The following is a 26,086-nucleotide window of genomic DNA, read 5'->3' as shown; positions in this document are numbered from 1 at the left end:
AGATCTGACAGTCCTAGGCCAAAGACCACGACATGTGTTGGACACAGCAATTTCCAAAAACTCGTGCTCATCCCACGTTTTCTTCTTCATTTTCACTGCTTTGTTTTCGCTTTCTCTTCTCCCTTTCTCCTCCCCCTCGTTTTGCAGAGCAAAATATTTGATTTGAAGGGAGGAGGAGGAGGCTGCCAGTGACTGGCTGGCCCCAGTTTGCTGTGGGTGGGGAGGAAGAGCCTTTTTTTTTTTTTCCCTTTGCCTTTGTTCCCTGAACTTGCAGGAGTTTTAATGGAAAAGAACTTAATGCCACATTATATTATTGTAAAGCTATTGGCCTTTTTGATTTATTTTTCGTGCTACTTCCTATTTTTGGTCTTCATGTACTGCTTCTTTGAGCTTGTGTATATTTTTATTAAATATCTTTGGTCACTCCTAATGGGAAGTGCTAGGAAAAGTAATCCTACTTCTCCTAATATTTTTAAGTGTTTGTGGGGTAAGTAAATCATGTTTTCTGTGGAATTAATGTATTTCCTTAAGTATTTCAACGGTAAATCAGCGGGATTTGCTTGTTACCTTTATTCCGAAGCTTTTTTGTTTAATCTGAAAGCAGCATTTGAAGTTGGGTGTTGTAGGGGAGGAGTTGTTTCTATGGGAATTGTTTCTGGAGTAATTTTTGTTGAATGGCTTTTGAAATTAGATCATTCAGTGCAAAACCAATGCTGATTAATTTCTTCCTTTGCTGGTGAGGTGGTTTCTTTTCTCTTCACTAAGGTTTTGTTGTGAATTAGATTGGTTCCTTAAGGAAAAGCAACACATAAAATGAAGAGAAGGTGAAATATCTCAGCCTCTGGATGGTTAAATGATGATGTGCTGGAGGTGTTTTCTGCTTCTCAGGAGGATTCTTGTTTCCCATCGTTTAAGTATCTCTATTCAGAGGAACTTGTGGTGATTTTCGGTGTAGCTTTGGAGTTCCCATGTGTTCCAGCAGACATCCACTCAAGGAGTGGTTCATGAAATAAGTCTGAACACGTTCAGTCTTTGTGACTCTTGATTTTTGTGCTGACTCCTTTATATTTCAGGTCATTGAGGAGCTTTTGATGAGAAATGGCTCCTGGGATGAGGCACTAAGTGCCCACGGATAGGATTTAACCTGAGGAATGTTTATGGGACACCTCCCCTGCCTGGAGGGAGAGCACTCAGGGCTGGATCTTTCCACAGTTGCTATCTTTCAGTATTTCATGTTTAAAATACTCTGAGTATCATTTTTAAGCACAGATGGTTGCTAAAACTTCATGTATAACATTTATATCTCCTTCTCCTGTTTTCAAATTTGACTTTCCGGTAGTTGAGCATAACAATAAACCCAAAAGTCACAATCCAGGTGCTGGATTGTTTTTCCCATGGCTGTGTCCAGTAAAAAAGATGATTTTGCAGTTAATGGCAGGAATTCCTGCGTTTGCCCATCACAATAAAGTATTAGAACACATTTTCTCCTTCCTCGTTGCTCAGGAATTGTTTCCTCAGTCCCTGTTCCACAGCAGGATTGGATCTCTGGAGTTGGGAAGTGCCTCAGTGAACTTTGTGTGAGGTCTTTGATGTGAAATTTGGGAGTGAAAAACGAATTGGTCTCACCTGATAAATCCTGCCTTGTTTTTGTCATCCAGCATTTCCACACTGTCGCATTTATTTATTTTGTAGCCAGGGCCATCTGTCTCTGGTTGTTTGCATTTGAGATTGACAGGGGTTGAACTGAGTTTTAGCTCAGGGATTTTGAAGTAAAAAAAGTCTTCCTCATCATTTTTTTCTAGAGAAACTTGAACTTCCATGGGGATCTGTTATTCCCTTTGAAAATTCTGATTGTTCACTGATAGTATAACAAAAAAAAAAAACCAAACCCAAACCCCAAACAATTTTAGTATAAAATATTGCACAGTGTTACTTTATAATACATCACATAATGTAGAATGTATGTACTGTAATATACTGTATTATTCACTATCATATAATTTATAATATATATAATGTATAATACATTATAATATAATGTATTATATGTTTAATAATACATAATTATATAATAATGATTATTTTATATATATACAATAATATCAACTGTGCTTTTGTAGGACAGACTGATTTCTTTAGCTTGGAGTCCACTTTAATAATTTCAATTTTGTGGAGTCAGATCACACCTTGCAGGATTTTTAGATTCTTCTATTTGTTTGAAATCTTTCCTCTTTTTAGGTTTCATAAAATCCTATACTATTGAACCAAAATAAAACCAAATTCATGGTATTAACACTTTTTGGTTGTGTTAGTTTTGACCTGGTCAGTTTTTAAGATCTGCAATTTCTAGAGCAAAAGGTGAGTTCCCAGTGCATTTTTTTGGTTGCTTGTTTTAGGTAATGATCATTTTGTTTAAAATCCTTTCCCTTGTTACAGACCAAAGTCAGCAAAACAAACGAAGGCCAAAAGCCAAAACTTGTGACTATGAAAAGATGAGGTAAAAAAGACTTTATTTTAAAATTGGTTATTACTGTGAGCTATTTTATGGAAGATTAATGTCACTTGGATGTGCTGCTTGCCTCTTACTTGTGGCTTTGTGTACATTTTTTTATGTCCTGATAGTGGGTAAAGTCCCCAAAATTCCAGTTTTTCCACAGTTACTACTTGAAAACTGAACATGTTCCATGCCCAGCTGAATTTTAATAAATGAAGGCATAATTTGAATAATTGCTGTTAAAGCAGAGGGGTAACAGGAGTTTTGTCTCAGTTGTTACATCCAAAGTTACACCACGACACAACTCACTGTTACCTCATTTCCAAGGCCTCCTTTGCACCAAATCATTTTTTCAAACTCTGACACTTCCTGAGCTCAGGAAAAAGATGAAATTTGGTTTTATAAGTTTTATACTTACAAAGATATACAAGTTCTGATAAGAACTTCACTTGGAATCCTTTGGTTGGTTGTTGGCTCCAATTTTCACTTAAAGCACAATCAAAGTCAGATTTTAAATCAGGGGTCCTCCTGTAGAACAGGAGTGTGAATGGTTGTGTTTGGTGGTTTGGGGCTGAAATTCAATTAGTGGAGGTGAAAAGCACTGTAGGTTTTATGGATAATGATTTTGCTTCCTCTTAAAACAAAGTTTAACAGAGGCAATCGTTGCTGCCAGTGGTGCTGGGGCCGCCACGCTCCAGAGGTTCTTGGTTGTGTTTAGGATGGCTCAAAACATGAGGGTGCAGCACAATCAGATTTTCCCATGGAAATAGGGACGTTTCCATTAAAGAGAATTGTTCCAAGGCACATTTCTGGTGCAGAAGAGCCCAAGCCTTTAGGAAACCTGGTTGCTCCCAGTCCTAATCTAAGTGTGACCACAAACCCAAATATCTTCTAATCAGTGTTTATTGCAGTGCGATCCTGTTGTTCCCCCATAATTATTTGGGTACCCCTGTAGGTAGGAAAATTGAAATTTTGCCACAGGAGAGGTCACTGATGTCATTCAGCTGAATTAGCACTGGCTTCCTTTTCCTTTCACTATAAGGAGAGGAAATTTTTTCATTTACTCTGGAACAAATCCTCTTTAAAGCAGCTGAACCAGCTCCAGAATTGCTTCTCCACTGGGGGAGTTGATGGAAATCACACAGTTTATTAAAAATAAATTTAGATTTAAAGGACTTTACAAACCCTTGGTACTCCTGTCCTGCTTTTTGTAGGGATGACATGGATGTGAAGAGAGAGCCTAAAGCCATGGAGGATAAAGGCTGCAGTGCTGTGCCACAGGTAATGGGAATTCAGCAGCTCGTGGCCTTAAACTGGAAATGATTTGTCATTTTTCAGGAATGTTGCAAAAAATCTCGGTTTATTCCGAAATTGGACGCTCTGTGCTCTGCATGGCTCTGATCAGAGGCAGAAACTCTGTGGTTACAGTGATTTATTCTGGAGTTCTCTTCTGGTTCCTGTTTCTTCTCCTGCTCTAAAACCTGCCTGGGAATCATTCAGGGCTTTATAAAGCCCTTCCCAAAATTCTGCCTAAATGTTTTCCTGTGCTGGATACATTTGGGAATAACCACAGAGCATTTTGTGGGATGGCTGTGGGAAACGCTGTAAAATTCATACATTGAGGGAGAATTCTCCTTCTCTGGGCTCAGCATCAATAAATTCTTGAAGGAAATCATGGGAATGCACACAATTAATCCTTTCATCCCTGTTAATTGGGGATGCAAACACCAGAAATCTCAATTCTGATTAAATACCTCACAGGACAAAGCTGAATTCAGAAGGTGCAGGTTCTACCTGCCCTAAGACCCTTTATTTCCTATCAAATACCTGTTTTTGGTTTTTAATTCAATACTGGTGTTGGAAGGAGCATTTTAATTAATGTAATCAGCTTCATCTGTCGTGCAAGTTACCATTTAACTAATATAATTTATTCTGGTCTGTAACTACATGGGGCAGCATTAACCCAGTAGTTTTAGGAAGTTAAAATAAATCTGCATTATTTACAGTCTCCCTGGTGGAAATTCCTGCGGATTTCAGGAAGTATCAGTAGTGAAAATATAACAACTTGATAACATAATAACAACATAACACAATAAAATCATGAACTCTGCAGCCTTCCAGTGTGAGCTGAGCTGGATGCAGAGTGTTGCAGAAGGAAGCAATTCCCAGCTTTTCCAAAAACATTTGGATGCAAAATGGGAGTGTGGAAGTGAGGAAAAGCAGAAGTCTGGGTTGTGCTTTGGGGTTTTGAAGAATTAAAATGATGCTTGAACTAAAGGTGAAGCTTTCTGGAGAGAAAGTTGGAATGAAAACTGGAATTTTAAGAGATTAGAAGCTCCATGAAAATCTAGTTTAGGAGTTTGGTAAAAATGCACCTCGTTTGCTGCTTGAAAAGTGAAATTGTGGTAAAACAATTCAGGAGGAAGCAGAGAATTTCCACTTGGCTGTCAGAGAAGTATTTTAGCAAATATTTATTTTCCAAAGCAAGTATTTTGCTTGCTTTGGAAAGCAAAAAAAAAAAAACCCAAAGAAAATGTTTTCTTTTGAACTTACTGCCTTTCCAAACATTCCAGGTGGATTTCAGTCCCTTGCCAGATGTTAAATCCTTTGGGCTGGAGCGTGGTGCAGCCTTGCTGGACAGTGATAAACCCATTTTATTACCGCTGCTGAGAGCTTTGAACACTCCAGAATTCCTGGTAAACTGTGAGAAATAACCTGGTTATTTTTACAGAAATTCACATTTATCCATTCAGCTCCTCCCTTCCCCCAGAATGAGGCTGATCCTCGAGTTGCTGCTGCAGGGCCAAGTGTTTCCCTGCTAATTGTGAGAACAGGGTGGAAAACCAACCCAGCAATACAGGATGTATTTGGGGGGGGCAGTGTAAAAATAGTTTTAGGTGCAGTGTAAAAATATTTGCCAAAATATTATTATTTATTAAAAAAAAAAAAGAAAAAAAGAAAAAAAAAGGAAAATGCAGTTTTCTTCTGGGCTGACTTTCCCTTTCCCTGCACATTCCAGGTGGATTTCAACAGTCTGCCAGAGGATGTGGTGTCCCTGGCTCGGGATGGCTGCAGAGCCCTGCTGGAGCAGCAGTGCCACAGAGCTGAACGAGCCTTTTCCCAGCTCCTGAGCCTCCTCTACACCTCCAAATTGACGGTAAACTGGGAGCACTTCCCTGCTTGGGGCCACTGATGGAGGTTTCTGCCTTCCCACACCCTGTGCCCCTCCTCCCTTCCCCCAAAAGAATCATTGTTGTGTTGGATTGTTGGCAGATATTTTGGGAATGTTCCACACGCACCTGCGTTTCCAAAATATTCCAGAATAATGTTTTTAGAAGAGTCATACCAAATGTTTGGCTCAAATATTATTTTTCTTTAATAAAAAGCTCCGTTGTTGGTTGGGCTTAAAGGTGTTTCCCAGCCTCAGTGATTCTGTGATTGTCAGATTCGTAACAATGAAGGGTAAAAAGGATTTTGATGGCAAATTCTTTGAAATTTGGTGTTTGTGTATCTGGTACCCAATCAGTCCCCAACCCCAGGGTCATCCTGGATTTTTTAAAATTAATTTACAATATTTGTACCATGTTTTTGCTGTGCTTTTGCTATAATTTGACTCTTTTTGTTTTGCAGTATGCGAATATTCTTAATATTAATTATGTTATACTTATCTATGGACATGCCACTGCCCTCCTGGGATTGGGACATCCTGAGGTAGGACATGAAGGTTATTTTAATTTATTTTATATTTAAGTACTGTTTTCATTCCAAGCCCTAGCTCGGGCAGTTTCCCATCCATTTTTGTGTCTTCCTAACTGAGAGAGAATGAGGGGGGAAGGAACCTTGTGCCACATTTTAGAATTTAATATCTAGGACTAAATCCTTGATGATTTTGATGAATTAGGTTATCAGATAAAATTTCTTTTCAAGCTTTCAAGTGAGATTCTAAGTATTAAGAAATTACAGCTTCTATAAAATTTTATAGAAATAGGAATAGTTTTTATTTCTGCTTTGTAACGTGGCTCTGAGCTGGTGTTTTGAACCCAAATATTCTGCTCCTAAAACAAGAGGTGGGGGTTGCTTTGGGTTCTGGAAAATGCAAAAATCAGCACTGGGGGTCGGGGTTTTTTTGGGTGTTTCTTCCTGCAGTGTTTGGTGATTTTCAGTGTCTTACAAGGAATTGAAACATAGCTGAGCTCAGTCCTTGAATTCCTTTATTTTACAGCAAGTCTGTGTGTACAGAATAAATTGGGTTTTTTAGAAAAAGAGAGGGAAGCTTTGCCTGTGATCACAGGGCTGTGTAATTCCATTTACTGTTCCTCAGACTGATCAACAAATAGCACACACTGACCCACTCTAAAGGAGGAAAAAACCCAGGGAAAGTGGAAATACTCTGGCAAAACTCCATGTATTTGTGTCTCACCTTTCTTTTAAGGCATTGGCAAACGCTGAAGTTCAGTTTAAGAAAATAGTGGAGGACTATCCAGAGGAAAGTTGTTTTTGTTTGGCACACTACGGGCTTGGAAGGGTTTACCTCAAGCAAAACAGGTTGGTCTAATGGAAAATTTCAGGGTTTGAGGGGAAAAAAAATCATCTTTTTATTTGAGGAGTTGTGTGTGGTGAGGCTTTAATTGTTCTGTGTGAATCACTAAATTCATCCATCAGATGGATTTGGTCCCGCTGGAAGTTTGTTCCTGCTCAGGATCTGATGGAAACTGCTGAATTGAGCTGATTTGAGGGAGTATTTGGGATTCAGGGATAGGCCTGCCCAGCACAGCCCTGCAGTGGGGGAGAGCTTGGGGGAGAAGAACAAAACCCCTTTGTTCTGGGGGGAAAATGCTTCCTGAAGAAAGAGGAATTTATCTCATCCCTGGGGAGCTGGAGTGTGACCTTGGATCGAGATAAGGCGGCTCCAGGGAGTCACAAATTCCCTGGAGCAGATAAGGAGGGATGTTTTCCTGAGCTGGCCACATCCCAGAGGGATGGGGGGAGCCTGAATGCAGGGACAGGCCAAGAAACAAACTGAGAACAAAAGGCTGGAGCTGCTCCCAGTGATATTCCTGCTGGAGTTTCTTCCCCATGGGAAGCATGGAGAGGCTGCAATCCCGGCTGCTGTGGGGGCAGGAGCGGTGGGAAGCTTGTGGAGGGATTTTAGGATGGCACTGGTGCTCTGTGGGATCAAAATCCCCCATAAAGGTTCGTGGTGGGCTGAGCTGGGCTGGCTGGGAGTTCCTCATCCAGCTGTGCTCCTGCTCCTCAGCGGGAGAGGGGAGAAATTCCATGGAAAAGCTGCGGGGCCGAGGTAAAGACAGGGAGACACTTCCTAATCCCTCATAGGAAGCAGACCCACTGGGAGGAAAACCAACTTCTTGTCCATTAAAATAGAATTGGAGAGTGGGAAACAAAGTAAAACAACCAAAACCACCTTTTTCCTTCCCTCCTTTATCCCAGGCTGGAATTCACTCCCTCATTCCCGACTCTTTTCCCTCTGAGCTGCCCACAGGGATGGGGAATGGGGGAGCTTTTTTCCTTGCTCCTCACAGCTGTGCAGGAGCTTTTGTCCTTTTATCCCTGCTTTCCCTGAGGTGCCAGAGCCTTGCCCAGCTGTGCCCTGGGCTGGGTTTGTTGGATCCAGCTGGAACTGGGCCTCTCCCATTCCTCAGGGAATGGTCCCCACCTCCCTGCCCACCCTTGCCATGCCAAAATAATGCCAAATAAATAATATTCCATACCAAACCTTCTCCCCTCCTCCTGTGGGATGTCTAAAAGCACCTGCTCAGGGGGTGTTGGGTGCTCAGAGGGAATTCCTCCTTCCTGGCTGAAGTCTGTGTCCCAGGAGCTGCCTGCATCCCATTCCCATGGTTGTGGCTCATTTCCTTGGCAGTTTTGACCCCAAAAAAGTCCCTGCACAGGTGACAGCACCTCTGGCCAGGCAGGCTAATCCAGGCAGAGCCATTCCCATGCCTGTACTCCCTGAACTCAGGGAAAACCCAAATCCAGGCAGCAGAGTCTGTGTCCCCTCCTTGGCTGAGCAGCTGAAGGTCACTCGTGTCCCCCACGTCCTCACCCCGAATTCCCACAGCCACGGATCCCTCAGGAGCACAGGCTCATCCCTGCCTGGGTGCTGGGCCCCTTCCTGCCTCACACCTGGAGCGTTTCATCTCGGAGATGAACAGAACACTGAAGGAGCCAGGTGTTCTCTCATCCCACATCCTCTCACTTGCCACTGTTTGCTGCTGGGAGGATAAGATGACTCCTGAAGTTGTGAGGGAGATCCTCCCAGGAGATCTGAGTGTGCTTTACCTGTTCCAAACTCCAGATTTGCCTACGCCCTCGACCAGTTCCTGAGGTCAAAGCTAATGATTGATTTCAAGATTATCCCTGGAGTTTTAACCTGGCCAGGAACAACTCAGGTCATCGAGGAGACACGAATGGAGAATTTACAGGTATGTTACTAAAAAAGGAACCAAACAGAAAATTGTCCTCCTCCTCCTTGCCAAGATCCAAGGAAGGTGTGGCTGAATGAAGGATGGGAAGCACCCCGTGGACAGGAGCTCTGTGTCATGCTCTGAGACCCCAAGGTGACCTGGCTGAGGATTCAGTGAGAAATTCCAGCTCTCCTTCTTCCACAGTGGGAATTGTGCAGTTCCCACAGGCCAGTGGTTTGGGAGAACAAGCATTGTGTGAGCTCACCAGGCATAGACATTGATCATTGATCCTTTATCAGAGGTGTCCAAGAAGGGCCTGGGTGTGGCACTCAGTGGCAAGGTGGGGATGGTTCACAGTGGGATCTTGGAGCTCTTTTCCAGCCTCAGTGATTTTGGGATAATGTTTGGTTCTCTTCCTTGCACACTCCCAAACTTTCAGGTGTCAATTCAAAGCAGAATTCTGGAGAGAGCGGTTCGAAATCTGAACTGGCAAAAATGTGAAGTTGAAAATTGCAGCAGCTGCTGCTTTTAAAACCAAATGGGAGACTTTGGCCATGTAGCTCCTGGATAAAACATTGGGATTTCCATGGTAAAATTCCCTGTTTGACTGGAAAAGTCTGGCACCAGGAGCTGCTCTGCACAGAGGCATTTTTGGCACAGCACAACTCTGAAGGTTTTTCAGTGGATGAGCTTGGCCAAAGTCCCCAGAGCTGCTGAGTTTGTGGTACAAGCAGCACTTCTGGGCTCTTTCCTACCAGAATCCCACCTCAGGATTTCTCACAGACCTCCCCCAGCAACCTGGATACAGCAATCCGTGCTCTGGGAACTCTGGATAATGCAGATACCTGCCAGGGTTTGTCAGGGCTCTGTTCTTGGTGATGTTTTATTGATCTGGGCTCAATTCCAGCCCTGTACTGACTCCACATGAAGCCACTCTGAAGTTTTTCCCTCAGAAATTATCCTGGGAGACCTCCCTGGCTCCCCAGGGCTGGGTCTGAGCTTGATCCTTAGCCCAGACCTCTGGTGAGACATTCTGGGAATGTTGGGAATCTTCAGAAATGAGCAATAAACTCCCATTTTTGTCCCATGATCTGAGTGATCTGTTTTACCATGTGGACAATGGAAAAATTCCCACCCTTTGGAATTGCTCAGGATGTGGGGCACTGGTTCAGGATAAACCTGCATTTTTCTCTGTGTGTGGAGCTGAGTGCTCACAGCTTCCAGCACTTCCAACAAACCCTGGAATATTTTGGCCATAAAAGGCCAATCTTCCATGGCTGTCACTAGGAAAGAGTTGGTTTTTTTGGGATCAGTCACTGCTTTTCCAAGACGGTTGTGTTTCACTGCAGTCCCCAGGAGTTTGTGAGTAGAAGTGGAATCTTTCCCTGATTTCTGTGCAGTTTGTGTGCAGTTTGTCTCACGTAGTTCTGTGTTTTCCAGATGGCTTTAAGGAATTATATTGAGGAATGTAAATTCCCTCCAGAGCCAGATGCTGTTTGTCGATATCAGCAGTGCCATGGCTACTCCAAAATCCAAATATTTTTTACAGACCCAGACTTTAAGGTAAATTTTCAGTTGGAAAAGGTTTGAGAAGTAAAACTTGATGTGTTTTCTGCCCCTTTTTATATGATCTGCTAAGCTGAGCTCTGCTTTCTCTTGTGGTTTGATTTTGATTTGTTTTTGGTTCCATTTCTGCCATTTCTCATTTTTAGGGTTTTATACGTGTTATTTGCTGTCAGCAGTGCAGAGTGGAGTTCCACATCAGCTGCTGGAAAAAGCTGAAAACAACAAGCTACAGTGATAAAAATGATAAGGTAAGGCCTCTCCCAGACCAGAATTTTTTAAATTTTTGTCAAGATTCCAGTATTGAGATATGTGAAGGGATTTCACAAAATTCAGCAGCCAGGATAAAATGAAGGGAAATCGTCAGGCACCATGGGAACTCCTAAAAGTATTCTGGAAGCTGGCTCTTGGGTGTGAAGCTGGAGGAGGGAGCTTTGGGAATAAAAGATGCAACAGATTTTCCATGATTTTTGATTTTCAGCCCTTCCCAAGTCAGCTCTCAGCCAGCATCCAGGAAGAGTTTAGGATTGTGCTTCCTTTAATTGCTTTGGTCACCTCAAATTAAGAAATGAATTTGTGTGAGGACATAAATTGTGTGTGGATTTCAATCCCTTTGTTGTGTGTGTCCCTTTTTCCTGCAGGATTTTCTTAAGGAAATGTGTTTTACTCCTGATTGTAAAGGCCTTATTTCCAAAATAGTTATTTTCAGTTCTTCTGGGCTGGTAAAATGTGAAGTAAGTGTGGTCATATTTTTTATGAAAATAATTAAAATATTAAGGGGATAAAGGGAGGATGGGAATGTAACTGCAAAAAAAAAAAAATTGTGCTGCCTTAATTACCAAACGTGGTGATTATTTAGGAATATTAATTTCCTGTTCTAGTGGAGCAGGAATTGCCTTGTGGTGTTGGTGAGATTCTCATGGGTGGGGACTGGAGTTCAGTAATCCTTCAGGAATAACTCCCCAGAGCCACAGGAAGATGGAGAATTAATAAAGAATTCTCCCCAGATCATGAATTCTCCCCAGAGCAGAATGGACCTGAGAGAAGCAGAAATGAGTGTTGGGTTTGTTGTGTCACAGCCCAAATGTAATTCCTGTCTCATCCCTTGTTTTTGGTAGTTTGAACAAAAAATTCCAAAACCCAAGGAACCACCAAGGGCCTGCATTAAACAGAAATGTTCAAGGTAAGATCTAGACTGTTTAACTCCACTTCAGAGCAAAGCAGGAGGGGTTTTCATGCCTTTTTACAAAGATTTTGGAAAGTTATGCTTGCCCTTGGCCTGAGAAGCCAAACAAATCTGGTAAAATCCATTGTGATCCCATTATAAAAGCATTTGAATTGTTCCACAGAATTTATTTGGTGTGACTGTTTAGAAAATGTAAATAAAAATGTATTTAGTGCTGCTGCTGCAGTTATTGATACCCAGACCTTTCATATAACTGAGTTTGCAATTTTTTGGTCAAGTAACCTTTAAATAATGAGGAATCGGGCTGAGAGGACAAACAACAGATTTTTAAAAATGAAGGGAATAAAATGTTAGTATTTGCCTCAAAATGCTGACTTTTAAACTAAGAATAAGAGTATTGAAGCCAATCCTAATTCAGACGTCTTTAAAGGGAGTAAAAATTATTACGTCTTGAGGACATGGATATTTTTATGAACTTTTGTGGTCTCTGTTTCTAAATGAAGACCACTTTTATTCTATTTGTACTTTTCAGTGTGATCTTTTCATCTCAGTTAATGTCTGGCTCGCTGCTGAATTGGTTTTTTCAGTCTTAGGAAGATAAAACTGAAGCAAGAAAAAAAACTGCGGCGAAAACGAGCGCGAGAAGAGGCCCGGAATTCTGCCAGAAAGAAAACTGAGGAAAACCAGGAGGGAAGTGAGCAATCCCAGGACAGTCAGCACAGGGGTGTGTGGAAATGTGGATTATTCTCATTTTTGCATGGAAAGAGTCGTCAGGAATGGGAGGTTTGGAGTTTTTTTTACCCCATACATGTCACACTCAGAGTTCTCTGGATCCCTGTTCAATGGCAGACCCTGATCATTTGGGAGATTTTGGTTTTCCTGTGGATTTGTAAAATCACCTTCATTTATTCCCTGTTTGTTTTGTTTTCAATCTTGGCTCTCTCCTTTTCTCTGGCTCATCTTCAGTTGTGATCCTTGGAGCCACTGCAGGTCACTGTGGCATTGGGACTGCTCATCCTAAAATCTGGGCAAGGTGTTTATTTCTTCAAACAAAAATGTAAATCAGTGTTGGATCCAATTCATAGTGCTCAGGCTCTATGGTAGAAATCCCTATAATTATTTAAATCCTGTAATTTTCAGCCTTGTGATAAAGCAAATCATTCAAAACACCACTGAATCCAAATCGCCTGTTTTTGAAAGTTGGTTTTGATGATGGCAGGGACATGAACTCCTGCTCATTTTGTGGGTTTTTTTAATTCCCTGTTTTTAATTTCCCAGGTTATGGGCAGTACTTGTGTGCTGGGGACCAGGTGCTGCAGCACATCCGTCGCAATTCGGAGCAGATCAAAGCTGCTGTTCCCGACGCTGCCAAGTTGCTGAAGGAGTTACTGCTGTGGGGTGTGGTCAGTCAGGAGGATGTCACCTCCTATTCCCGAAGTAGCAGCACTTCCCAGGAGGTGCTGGAGCAGCTCATCAACTCCTTAATCCAGGAAAAATCCCGGGTGCAGACCAGGGGGTTTCTCCATGTGCTGAGCCAGCTGGGAGAGGTGGATCCCAAAGTGCACAAGTGGCTGAAGCACCTGGATAGCCTGGGTGGGTTCCTGTGCAGCAGCAGCGCAGGAGAGGAGGAATTCCCTCTTTTCCACTTTCTCTTCTTTTAAACAGCAAAATGAAACTTCTCCTCCTTTTGCTTTCCCTCATTCTAGAGAGGGAGATCCAGCCTGGGTGGCACAGGGGCTCTGCAGGGCTTTGGCCATGCTGGAAGGAGAAAATGGAACAGATTTAATTTTTTAATTGCCTTAAAATTCCAGAACGGGCTTCAGTGCTGAGATTTGGGAGTTAATCTGGTTTTGGAGAGTAAATAATGGTGGGGTTTTGCCATTAAACTTGGAAATAATTTCATGTTGGTGCTCTGCAGTTTCCTGTTGGGTTTGTACTTGCAGGAAGGTGGAATTTTGGGTTTGGGGGGTTCTTCATTCTGCTCCATCACATCCATATCCTTCCAAGAATTCATGATAACATACAAATATTATTATACAAATGATAATTGGTGGGAGTAGAATTTATACCAACCCCATTTCTCATTCTTTTGTTTGCATTTTCGAGGCACAAAAGCTTTGACATCATCTGTATATTTAATTTCTTGACCAAACTCTTCCCCTTTTGAAGAGGACTATCGCATTTTAAGCACTAAAAATTTAAAGCTGGAATGCAGCATTGGGATTTTTCCATCTCTTTCAGGTCTGACAGCTACAAAAAACTTCCTCCTACAATATGGCCAAGTTCTGCAAGAGCTTGACCTTTCTATTTTAATCCCACTGTGGAACCAGAAATATGGCAGTAAATTTGATTATGTGGCAGCTGATGGTGAAAAGCAAGAGATTTGGGATTATTTCCTCAAACCCCCCCTAGAGAAAACCCGATGTTTTATATGGCTTTTAGAAGAAAACAGAGCACATTTCCCAGGCCTCCATCAAGCTTTAGATGAATTCTTTGATAAAATGGGTGAGTAGGCAAAGGGATCAAACATTGCCAATAAAAATTCACATTTATTGCTCCGTTTTGAACAGAAAAGTTCTGCAGCTGCAGTTTTGGAGCTGCTGTGGTGGTGGTGGGTGAAGGATTATCACAATAATTGCTGTGATTTCCCAGTTAAATTGTAAATGAGATCAAATATTGTTATTTCCATGAATCACCAGGACTCTTCTCCTTCCAACAGCTGACCCAACCATTATATTAAAGAAGCAAGGAAATGAAAATTTATCAGTAAGTGAACTTCATTTGTGTTTGGTCTCAGCTCAGAAAGAAGTTTGTTGGTATTTTAGAAAAGGAAATCTTTTGCAGCCTCATCCTTCAGACTTAATAGAGATTTAATCTCTTCTTGTAGCTCCTTTTTCTTAAATTATTTGATATTTGCATTAGTTAATTATTAAATAATAATTATTAAAGTGTGCCTCGTTCTGAATCACTTTGGGATTGGTGTCATTATTAAAATCCATCCCAACTGGCAGAAATATATTCTGTATTTCAGTTAATTCTGGGTTTGAGGCACTCACATTTAAAGTTCTTGTCTGCAGTTAAATTTACCTTTACAAATCCAGGATTTACTTTTGATTCAGAATAAAGCTTTAGAGTCAATTAATTTACATTCTAATAAAATGCAGCTTTTAAAAACGTTAATAAAATGCAAATTTAAAAATTTACACGTTAATCTGCATTTTATTAATGTGTACATTTAAAATTCTGCATTTTATTATTTAATGTACACATTAATAAAAATCAGATTTTTTAATGCACACGTTAGTAAAAATTAGATTTTTTAATGCACACGTTAATAAAATGCAGATTTTTAAAATGTACTTGTTAATAAAATGCAAGTTTTAAAATGTATACATTAATAAAATGCAGAATTTTAAATGGACACATTAGTAAAATGCAGAATTTTAAATGTGCACAGTAATATGCAGATTTTAATGCATGCACTGATAATGTACATGTTAATAAAATGCAGAATTTTAAATGTACATGTTAATAAAAATCAGAATTTTTGATGTACATATTAATAAACTGCAGATTTTTCTAAATGCACACATTAATAAAATGCAGATTTTTTTAATGTACACATTAGTAAAATGCAGAATTTTTAATGTGCACATTAATAAAAGGCAGAATTTTAAATGTGCCCATTAATAAAATGCAGATTTTTTTATGTAAACATTAATAAAATGCAGAATTCTTAATGTACATATTAATAAAAATCAGAATTTTCAATGTACATGTAATAAAATGCAGAATTTTGAATGTACACATTAATAAAAATAGATTTTTTAATGTAAACGTTAATAAAATGCAGATTTTTTAAATGCACACATTAATAAAATGCAGATTTTTAATGTACATATTGATAAAATGCAGATTTTTAATGTACACATTAGTAAAATGCAGAATTCTTAATGTACATGTTAATAAAAATCAGAATTTTTGATGTACATATTAATAAAAAATCAGATATTTTTAATGTAAACGTTAATAAAATGCAGATTTTTAATGCACACATTAATAAAATGCAGATTTTTAATGTACACATTAGTAAAATGCAGAATTCTTAATGTACACATTAGTAAAATGCAGAATTTCAAATGTGCACAGTAATAAAATGCAGATTTTAAATGTACAGATTAATAAAATGCAGATTTTAAAAATGTGCACATTAATAAAATAAGAATTAATAAGAATTAATTCACATTTTGGTTCCTTCAGCTTTGTGTAGCTTGGAAAACTGAAGCAACGTTTGCCGTGACTTTGTTGCATTTTTCTGTTTCAGAATAATGAAATCAAAGTTAAAAACAAAAACAGGAAGAAGAATTTGAAAGAGTCAAAGGTCAGTAGCTTTTGAAGCTGCTAAAACAGATGTTACCAAGCAGAGAGCACTTTGTAATACTAAAAACCCGCCCAAAAATCCTAAAAACTGCTCTTTTTTTTGAGAATTTCTGGCATTCAGGTGGACAGGGGCCGTTTTCCTCAATACCTTGAGGAGAATCCTTAGTGAAGTAGCTTTTCCTGAAGTAAAATTAAGCTGCGAAGACTCCAAGTGCGTAATTTTGTTAAAATGCATCAGGATAAAAGCTATTTTTAAACTTATTTAGACTCAGTTTGGCTCTGACTGGAGTCACCTTCCACTGGCCTAATCCTGAATTATTGCTGTGATCTCAGTTTGCCAAGTGGGAAGAAGTGAATTCAGTGCCAAAGTTCCCTGTAATGCTCAGAAATGTTATTAATGATTCATTATTTTATAGATTTTATTGGAATATTATTCTGCCTGAGTCTTACACTGCCTTTTGGAGGATTTTGCTTTATTGAAAGCCTCAGGTCCAGCTTGGTGCCCCCAACTTTTAATCATTTTAATCAATTTCAAGAGGAAACTTTAGATTTTTTCCTCTTCTCATCAGCCAGGATTTCTTTTTTCTGAATTAAGTGCATTTATTTGTGTATTTCTGAATTATTAGATAATAAAAATTAAGACAATTGAAGTGTCTGTAGTGGTGTGGACAATAATCAATGTCACATCAAAGCATGTGGAATTAGGGATAATTCCTGCTTGTGGTGAAGTTGTTACAGCCTCAGATGTAAAAGTTTGATTAAATGTTGATGAAATTGGTAAAAAAAGAGGGATTTGGGGCTGAATATCCCAATTTCTTTTTCCTAAATAAGTTCTGAAGAAGAAATGAGTAATTTTAAATTAAAAACTTTCTTGCTGTGGCTTAGCACGGATAATTTTACCTGGGAATTTTGCAGTTCATGGTGGCCACGATGAATTTATAGGACAAAATTCAGTGTAAATAACTTACTCCTGGTCTTTGCAGGATTATTTTCCACAGGCTTTTTGTGAGGTAAAAGCTAAAAGAAATCTGTTTTCAATTAGTCTATTTTAGTATTATCCAGTGGAGTTAGTACAGCACCACGAGAAGAAGAGAAGATATTTATAGAAGAAAATAATTTGTGAGTATTTTATTCTGCTTTTCTTGCCCAAACTCCAGAGTGCTGGAGAAGAATCCCTTACAAACACCAAGGCTGGGTTAACTTTATTTTTTTCTGCTGATTTTTAAGGTACAGAGATTTTACCAATGAACCATTTGTAATCCCAGAATATCTCCAGGAGCAACTGGCCGAATTTGAAGCTCTCTATAATGTTTCAAATAGTAACAATTATCAAATTAATAATAATCCAGATCCAATCAGTGAGAATTTATATGAGTGAGTATAAATTCCTGGGCTCAGCAGCTTCGGGGGGTTACGTTTTACTTCATCATTTGAATAATTTTTTGGATTAATTGGAATCCTGGGGGTCTGGTGTGGCCAGGAAGGAGTGGATTGATGTTTGTGAAATACAATTTCAGAATTACATTGAAAAAATTCGATTAATAATAACAATTCTCTTTTTTTCCCCAAGTTATTTCTCTCAAATCTTGGAAGAACATGGCCCTCTGGAAATTAATAATAAGTTACTGGTTGGGGAATATGAAAATTTCCCTGAGGAAACTCGGAAGGTGGTAGAAGATGAAGGGGGCCTGGAACCCTTCCTGCTGAAATCCCTTCGTTTCATTATGGTGGATAATCTGATTGGATTAAGGAAGCACTCAGTCCTTTTGGAAGGAAATCCAAGCAGAAATGAGACTGGAAATAAAGAGGAAAATTATATAGGTGGGGAATTCCAAGGGAATTCCTCCCAGAGCAAGCTGCAGTTGAATCCCTATGCTGAGGAATTCAAGCCGCTGTCGTACCCTGTGGAACCCCCTTTATCAGCACCTGCTAATTTAACAGATTATGAGACTCCACAGCATTTGCCCTGTTCTTTCCCTGCTTCCTGCACACCTGGGAGTCCTCTGGAGAACGAGGGTGTTTATTCCATGGAAAACGAGTCGCTGTTTCCAGGTGTTTTACTAAAGGGCTTTGAGTCCCAAGGCCCTGCTGTGTTCTTGCCTCAGAGCTCCTGGGGTTATCAATATGGAATATTGCCTCTGCCTTCTGCCCTGGCTCAGCCTGGATATATTTATGCTGATCCTGCAGCTCATCAGGATAGTCAGGAATCAGCAGTTTCACATAGGAAATACATCCCTGGAGGTTCTGTGCCAGCTGAAATCCAGGAGTACAAAGGCCTTTGGGGCCACTCGGAGAACTCTGATAAGGAGGATTCTGCTTTTCCAAATGGTTCTGGTGAAGCTGAACAGAGTAAATGGGTTAAGAAGGAAATGGGAAGGAGGAATAAACCTGGGAGGACGAGCAATCCTCACACGAGGATGGTGGCTGTTCAGGTAAGGAATGGGAGGAGAACAATGCTGGGGAGATTTTAAGGCCACCAGGATGAGCAGAGGGATGGAGCAGCTCTGCTGGGAGGAAAGGCTGCCAGAGCTGGGATTGTTCAGCCTGGAGAGGAGAAGCTTTGGGCTGAGCTCAGTGTGGCCTTGCAGGGCCTGAAGGAGCTGCAGGAAAGCTGGAGAGAGACAATTCCCAAGGCATGGAGGGCCAGGAGCCAGGGAATGGCTTCCCAGTGCCAGAGGGCAGGGGCTGGATGGGAGATTGGGCAGGAATTGTTCCCTGGGAGGGTGAGGAGGGGCTGGGATGGAATTCCCAGAGCAGCTGGGGCTGCCCCTGGATCCCTGGCAGTGCCCAAGGCCAGGCTGGACATTGGGGCTTGGAGCAGCCTGGCACAGTGGGAGGTGTCCCTGCCCATGGCAGGGCTGGCACTGGGTGGGCTTTGAGGTCCCTCCCAACCCAAACCATTCCATGATTCCTGAGAACTTTCTGTTTAAGTTGCTGCCACTTTCTGTGAGGACTCATTTTTCATTTGTGATTCTCCAGAGCTGGTAGCTGAATTTTGTTCAGCCTGAAGTTTTTGCAGCTCTTAGCCCTGGGTGTCTCAGAGGGAGCTGCTACACATCAGTTTCACCTTCACTTTAGAGAGGAAACCAAGTCCTTCTGTGTCATTATTTTTCCTTTTGTGATTAGTTCAGGGATTTGTTTTCACTTCCACAACATCTGAGGATTTGGATTTGTGGCGAAGAGGAGGCTCAGGGGGGACCTTCTCACTCTCTGCAACTCCCTGACAGGAGAGTGAGACAATTCCTGCAAATCTTGAATTTTCAGACATTTAGAGCATGGCTTTGTTTTAAAGACTGACAGAACTGCTTGGAATTGCTTGTGGTGAATGAAATCAGGGAAAGATAAAAAAAAACCCCTTGCAGAAACAGCTCCCCAATGTTTCCCTACATCATTTATAGACCTGGATTAGAGCTGGATTTGTAAAACCATAGGGGAGGTGCAAAAGCTCCAAGCCAGGGCAGCTCATCTGTGAACTGAGAGAAGCTTTTTAATCAACTCTTAGTATTTTTTTTTTGTGTTCTAGGTAAACCAGGAAGTTGCTGATAGGGAAACCAATACTTTGCCTTTCCATCCATATGAAAATCAACAAGTAAGTTCCCTGCATCTTGGTTTGCATTTCTCCTGAAGGAGGTTAAAGGAATGCCCAGAAACTGAATAGTGAAGAAATAAAAACTCTCTGAAAACAACAGGTTTTAACAGATATTTTGTGGTTTGGGTTGTTTGCCTGTTTGTGTTCTGTGATGTTCTTGGAAACATCACCCAGCCCCACAAGGAGATGATTTTTGAGCTTTGTTCTGATGGCTTTGTTCTGTAGCTCTTCAGATGTTGAATGTTTCGGGGAAATGCTATTTCCTCTCTCAAAACCTGGATTTCAGTATTCCCTTTGGGCATAGAGACAGCTCAGAGTGGTGTCAGTGGCAGGTTTATGTCTGTACCAGGAGATAAAAAGTGAGAAAATGTGGCTTTTGAACTGGTAACAGGTATAAATCAAACTGGTTTTTGTAACTGATTAATTTTCAGGGAGATCTTCTGCGCATGGAGAAGGAGCACCAGGTATTAAAGGAACAACTTAAAGAAGCAGAGGAGAAATTTGAGCAGTTACAAAGCAGAAGCGTGGAGGAAATTGGTGCTTTGGAAGAGCTCCTGAAAAAAAGTATTGAAGAGACTGAGGTAAAGCTTTTCCCCATGGATCAGAGGTTGTGGAATCCCCTGGATCCCTGGAAGTGTCCAAGGGCAGCTTGGACGGGGCCTGGAGCAGCCTGGGACAGTGGAAGGTGTCCTTCCCACCCAAAGCATTCCAGGATTCCCTGATTGCTCATAAACATCCTCAGTCTGCTCCAACTTTTATTTGAATAAACCACTGTTTTCAGAAATAAAAGTTCTCTTCTTTCCTGCCTCCAGGTCTCCCAGAACGAGCTGGATTGGTTCCACCAAGACTCGGAAACGCAAATGAAGAAATGGCAGCAGGAGAAGAAGGAAAGTCGGGAGAACTTAAAAGCCCTGAGGAGCACAGCTAAAAAACACTCAGATACCAGTGAGAGGTATGATTGGAAATAGATTTGCATCCCCTCATTCTGACAGTCTAGAGACTTCAGAAATCTTGAAGGAAATTTAATCCTTGGCTGTGAAACCAGCCAGCCATTTTCTCCCAGTATTAGGCTGAAATATGGACATGGCCACTTCCTTATTTTGTATTTCTTGGCAAATTACAGGTAAACATCTAAACTAGCTTTTAGGTAACTGATGAAACCCACTTAGCAATAATTCTTCTAACCAGATTTGACAATTCCTGCTGTATTTTCATGTCCTCTCAGTTTACAGAGCCCAGACTTTGAATGCCTTTGTTTTCTCTTTAGTCTTAAGTAGTTTGGGCCAAATCTCTCTTGAAAAATCATCAGCCAGTTTTTATATTAATGACTGATTTATTAGGAATAAATTTAAATGTATTTAGAATAGAATCCCTGAATAGTTTGGGTAGGAAGGGACTTTGAAGACCATCTGATTCCAGCCCCTTCCACTATCCTTGGCTGCTCCAACCTGGCCTGGGGCACTTCTTCCAGGGCTGGGAATTCCATAATTCCTGTGGTATCAAACAGCATCTAAAAGCTACAGATTGTCCTGGTGGTTATAGAGGAACATGTACCAGATTTGCCAATAAACCTTTGTCACAACAAGCTTAATAAATGTTTGATTCCTGTAGGTATTTGAAGACCATTGATGACAAGGAAAAGCAATATAATGAGTGTTTAAATACATTTCTGGAGACCAGGTAAAACTCATGTCCCTTTCAGCAATATTTACATTTTTCTGCTTCACTCTGGGTAAAGGCTTAGGGGAATATAAGCACTTTAACACGTATTTCTTACTCTGAGTTAGTTTGCTTTTACTTACCATGAGTAAATATTAATATTTAGAAGAATAAAAATCATATTCTCATACATTTCCCTTGATCACATGACACTGAGTAGCTGTAAAAAACCTCTAAAATGGCATAAATTTTAAATACTGCTCTGCTGTGACTGTTACTCAAATACTTCCCTTCTGCTTCTTTCACAGTAATAAATTTGCTAGTGAGAAAGGAAAATTGGAAGAGCTGATAAAAAAGAGTCAAGATAACAGCCAGGAGTGTGAGAAAAGAGCTGTTAAAGCAGAGGTACAAACAAAAAAAATCCTTAAAACCTTTTTTTTTTCAAGAGCTGGGGTCGTTTGTGCTGATTGGAGGTGGAGAAATGATACCAAAAATATTGGAAGTGCCAGGGATGGAAACTCCTCTTGAAATTCCTCACTGTAGGGACTGTGTGTGCACTTCAAACCACCAAATTCTTGTTTAAATTCCTATTAAAATCCTAGTTCAAGGTTTTATCCCTTTTTTTTTTTTTGTTATTTTTTGTTTGGTTCCAGGTCTCAGTGCTCCAGACCTGGAAGGAAACTGAAATCTGGAAGCTCAAAGGCACCATTGCCAAGGCAGAAGGAAATCTCAGGATGCTGAAGGCACTGAGCAGGTACTGGGAGTTCCCACCAGGAATTCCACTACTCCTGGTTGTTAATTATTTAATTTTCTAATTATTCTAATAATTTTATATTGTATTTATTATATAAAATAATTTTTATTTTGTTACGTAATTGTGTAAAATATACAATATTTGTAAGAAGTATTAGATTATAATATAAATGTGCACAGGACTGGGGGTAAATAGTATTTCCCCAATCAAAATTCAGCTGGAAATTGAGTCTCATCCTTATCCTTGTGTCTTTCTGAGCTGGGAAAATCAGATTATCTTGGTAATAATAATTCCAGTTATCCCTGGAAAAGGGCTGCAGTGTAACTGATTTTAACCTGAAACCCCTTGAAAACTTTAACTGGGATTAATTGCTGAGGGAGGAACTATTGGGACAACATCACTGGTCTCAAAAATTATGGGAATGTTGGAGTTTAACTGCAAATCCTCAATATTTCAGCAGCTCAGCTTCAGCAGCTCCTGTGTTGAAGTCCCAGATTGATTCCTGGGAAATATTTATTGCAAATGTCAAGAAACAACTGGAAAAAGTCGAGGTAAAACTTCATTTCTCTCCACAAGCTTTTAAGGTGAACTTTGGAAATGAAAACATTTAATAACGTTGCATTTCTTTTTAAAAACGCCAACAGCTTGTCCTCCAAATGCTGAGGGGAATTTTTTTAATTACAAAAGAGACAGTTTGGAGTCCAGGTTGTTAATTTCTAGTGGATATATTTCATTTTTTAAAGGCAGAAATCTGTCCTTTACACACTTGCTTCAACATTGCATCCCACATGAAGAAATCCGGTTTTTTGGGTTCGTGACCTTTAGAAATCCATGGAACCTCTTAAAAAAACCCCAACAGGGAACTCTCTGAGAAATTCCGATGTAAAATGTGATCTTTAAGGAAGAGGGAGCTCTGTGGATGCTGATGTGGAGGAAGATGATGGTTGCTTGGTTGGTTTTCCTTCTGCAGGCTGAGTATGACGAAAAAATTGAGCTGGTGAAAAACGGTGCCCGGAACTGCCTCAGTAAAGTGGAAATCGTGGATGTTCCTTATCCTCAGGGAGTTCTTGTGAGTATCCCACCTTCCACAGCAGGTCCAGTGCTTGGAATCTCCCTCAGCGTGGCTGGCAGTGGTGGGAGGTGTCCAGGGAGAACTGGAATGTGCAGCCTTGGACACACAAAATCCCAGCTCCAGAGGAAAAGGGGATGGAGATGAGCCTGGGGAAGGCCAGGGAGCAGCACATTCCCAACTCCTGTGAGAGGCTCAAGCTGTTCAAAGTTGATTCCTCACTGAGTTTTGTACTCAGTGGGGTTCCTGTAGCACCAAAATCCTGGGATTCCAGAATGGGTTGGGTTGGGAGGGACCTTAAAGCCCATCCAGTTCCATGGGCAGGGACACCTCCCACTGTGCCAGGCTGCTCCAAGCCCCAATGTCCAGCCTGGCCTTGGGCACTGCCAGGGATCCAGGGGCAGCCCCAGCTGCTCTGGGCACCCTGTGCCAGGGCCTGCCCACCCTCCCAGGGAACAATTCCTGCCCAATCTCCCATCTAACCCTGTCTTCTTCTAGCTCAAGGCCATTCCCTGGGTCCTGTCCCTCCATCCCTTGAAGGCCAAGTCCCTCTCCAGCTCTCCAGGAGCTTCTTCAGGCACTGGAAGGGGCTCCCTGGAGCATTCTCTTCTCCAGGTTGAACAGCCCCAAAATCCATCAGGACAAGCCCCACTATGCAGAATCCCAGAATTTAGGTTGGAAAAGCCCTCCCAGCCCAGCTGTGCCCGATGCCCACCTTGTCCCCAGCCCAGAGCACTGAGTGCCACCTCCAGCCCTTCCTGGGACACCTCCAGGGATGGGCACTCCAAACCTCCCTGGGCAGCTCTTTCCAAGGCCTGAGCACCCTTTCCATGGGGAAACTTCCCTGAAGGAATTCCTACAGCACCGTGTGTCACTGATTACAAACACCAACCTCAGCTCCCAGCCCAGCGTGTCAGGAACGAGGTGGAGCAGAGCCATTTATGGGAATGCATCTGGAATGAGAGCAGCCCCAGGAAATGCTGTTCACATGGGCCAACAGCTCCACCAATGCCTTGCTCAAATCTCAGCAGTTTCTTCTGATTGGTCCTTTTTAGATTTATTTTTTTAATACATATTTTTTTTTCTCTGCAGAAAATCTTGGGGTTTGTTGGTTTGTTTGTTTGTGTTTTTGTTTGTTTTTTTTTTTTTTTTGTTCTGGGTATAATTTAGATTCAGGGCTCTGTTCTAATATTTGAGATTGTTATTGCACTTTTTCTGGGCTTCTGCAAGTTCCTCTCCTGCATAATTCCCCTTATTTTTAGGTCTGTCCTTTCTATTTATTGACACAGAATATGGAGACAACTTAATCACCACCAATTTATTGGGGAAAAGCAACTCCTGAGCCCCTTGTTCTGCATTTGGAATTTATTTTTCCTGCAGTAACACCAGAGTGACCTTTTAGAAGAGAAATAATCACGGGGTCAGACACCTGCCCTGATCTTAGGGAGTTCTTAAGATAAATTGCTGTGACCTTCCAGGTCCTGGGCACAGCCAAACCTGTCACAATTCAGACTGCAAATACTCCAGAGTTCAACTTGATTTGTTTCAATCACTGTTTTTCCTGTGAAATGTGTTTGTTTCCTAGACAATACCAGGCAGACCTCCCATGTGTGATCCTGCCATTGTCACCTATTGCTCGGCATCTGCTCATCCCAGTCCCCTTCCTGCATTTTTGAGTTCTGATGGAAAAGCTCCAGCCCAGCCTTCACTCCCAGCACAGACCGGAGCTAAGCCAGCACCTGCCACCTCTGAGGGTTCTTCTGCAGCTGGGAAAACGCATCCCAAAGCTCCAGAGGGATCACATTCCAATAAACTCTCACCATCCTGCCCATCAGGGATTTCTGGGAGTAACACCCAGCACGTCCAGGCCAGCCAGAGCCACCAAGATCCCTCAGCTCTGCAGCCGAGGCCGCCTGGAATTCCAAACAACAAAAAGCTTCCAAAAGCCATTGAAAATATTATTGCCCAGCTCCAGAGTATATTCCCAAACTACAGCAGGTATGGATCGAAGGAGTGCTGTGAAAGATGGTCTGAACAGCCAGGGATGAAGTGCAAGAGGAATTGATTTTATTCTGCTGATAAGGGGTGGAGGGACAGGAAAAGGGGAATGGCTTTTAACTGCCAGAGAGTGGGGTTAGATGGGAGATTGGGCAGGAATTGTTCCCTGTGAGGGTGGGCAGGCCCTGGCACAGGGTGCCCAGAGCAGCTGGGGCTGCCCCTGGATCCCTGGCAGTGCCCAAGGCCAGGCTGGACATTGGGGCTTGGAGCAGCCTGGCACAGTGGGAGGTGTCCCTGCCATGGAACTGGGTGGGGCTGGATGGGCTTTAAGGTCTCTCCCAACCCAAACCATTCCATGATTCTGATGATTGTTTAGGGGTTTGATCCTGGTTACTGAGTTATTGGGAGCAGGAACCTGCATCAGTTCATGGGAAAAGTTGGTGTCTTTTGATCCTGCTGGGATCAGAGAGCCTGCAGTGCCCCCCAGATGCCATCTCTGACCCTGCCTTTCCTGTCCCTCCAGCTCAGACTTCATTGGCTTCATCAGGGACATGCAGAGGAGAAATGGGAACACCCTGGCAGGCCTGAGCCCGGAGGAAATCCTCAGACGGGTCACGGAGCTCATCCTGGACCAGCGGCTCAAGGTACTGGGGCTGGAGCTGCTCCCCTTCCCCCCCCATGGAAAGCAGAGCAGCACAGCCCCAAGGAACACAATTCTTTGTGATCCCTGTGCAGGCACCACCTCCAGCAGGCAGGGCCGTGCATTCCTTGGACTCTGCTCCCCCGGCGGCAGCGCGGAGCCGGGAAGTGCCTGCGGAAGGAATCGCTCCCGGCTCCCCCCGGGCAGCACCTGCCCCTAAAAACAGCTCCAGTAAAAACCCCTCTCAGCCAAACCTGCAGCCCTGGGGAAATGCTGGAGCAATACCTAAAGCCAAATGGAAAAAGCAGGACAATGCTGTAAGTTTCCCA

At 41.8% G+C, this 26,086-nt stretch overlaps 1 protein-coding gene across 5 annotated transcripts in view; it reads left to right on the top strand.

Moving 5' to 3' along the window:
• The window catches only part of TTC3 (tetratricopeptide repeat domain 3), a 42,767-nt gene that overhangs the window by 14,738 nt on the left and 1,943 nt on the right, over nucleotides 1-26,086 (top strand). For 3 of the 5 annotated variants that reach the window (XM_032101134.1, XM_032101132.1, XM_032101136.1), the window contains 30 exons: nucleotides 2,437-2,497; nucleotides 3,709-3,775; nucleotides 5,068-5,190; nucleotides 5,514-5,651; nucleotides 6,125-6,205; nucleotides 6,927-7,039; nucleotides 8,811-8,937; nucleotides 10,360-10,482; nucleotides 10,632-10,733; nucleotides 11,124-11,216; nucleotides 11,601-11,665; nucleotides 12,256-12,392; nucleotides 12,947-13,261; nucleotides 13,910-14,173; nucleotides 14,388-14,434; nucleotides 15,993-16,049; nucleotides 17,091-17,167; nucleotides 17,276-17,422; nucleotides 17,619-18,480; nucleotides 19,572-19,637; nucleotides 20,069-20,218; nucleotides 20,450-20,589; nucleotides 21,249-21,317; nucleotides 21,605-21,701; nucleotides 21,950-22,050; nucleotides 22,508-22,601; nucleotides 23,021-23,119; nucleotides 24,705-25,117; nucleotides 25,641-25,761; nucleotides 25,853-26,074. In XM_032101134.1, the coding sequence (XP_031957025.1) occupies nucleotides 2,437-2,497; nucleotides 3,709-3,775; nucleotides 5,068-5,190; nucleotides 5,514-5,651; nucleotides 6,125-6,205; nucleotides 6,927-7,039; nucleotides 8,811-8,937; nucleotides 10,360-10,482; nucleotides 10,632-10,733; nucleotides 11,124-11,216; nucleotides 11,601-11,665; nucleotides 12,256-12,392; nucleotides 12,947-13,261; nucleotides 13,910-14,173; nucleotides 14,388-14,434; nucleotides 15,993-16,049; nucleotides 17,091-17,167; nucleotides 17,276-17,422; nucleotides 17,619-18,480; nucleotides 19,572-19,637; nucleotides 20,069-20,218; nucleotides 20,450-20,589; nucleotides 21,249-21,317; nucleotides 21,605-21,701; nucleotides 21,950-22,050; nucleotides 22,508-22,601; nucleotides 23,021-23,119; nucleotides 24,705-25,117; nucleotides 25,641-25,761; nucleotides 25,853-26,074 (4,571 nt within the window). Of the gene's footprint in view, nucleotides 1-183; nucleotides 488-2,436; nucleotides 2,498-3,708; nucleotides 3,776-5,067; nucleotides 5,191-5,513; nucleotides 5,652-6,124; nucleotides 6,206-6,926; nucleotides 7,040-8,810; nucleotides 8,938-10,359; nucleotides 10,483-10,631; nucleotides 10,734-11,123; nucleotides 11,217-11,600; nucleotides 11,666-12,255; nucleotides 12,393-12,946; nucleotides 13,262-13,909; nucleotides 14,174-14,387; nucleotides 14,435-15,992; nucleotides 16,050-17,090; nucleotides 17,168-17,275; nucleotides 17,423-17,618; nucleotides 18,481-19,571; nucleotides 19,638-20,068; nucleotides 20,219-20,449; nucleotides 20,590-21,248; nucleotides 21,318-21,604; nucleotides 21,702-21,949; nucleotides 22,051-22,507; nucleotides 22,602-23,020; nucleotides 23,120-24,704; nucleotides 25,118-25,640; nucleotides 25,762-25,852; nucleotides 26,075-26,086 lie in introns of those variants that run through there. The other 2 variants (XM_032101135.1, XM_032101133.1) reach the window with 2 other exon arrangements.

Source organism: Corvus moneduloides, chromosome 2, assembly GCF_009650955.1.
Source record: "Corvus moneduloides isolate bCorMon1 chromosome 2, bCorMon1.pri, whole genome shotgun sequence".
Taxonomy (NCBI): Eukaryota; Metazoa; Chordata; class Aves; order Passeriformes; family Corvidae; genus Corvus; species Corvus moneduloides.
This window is presented reverse-complemented; position numbering and strand designations above follow the sequence as displayed.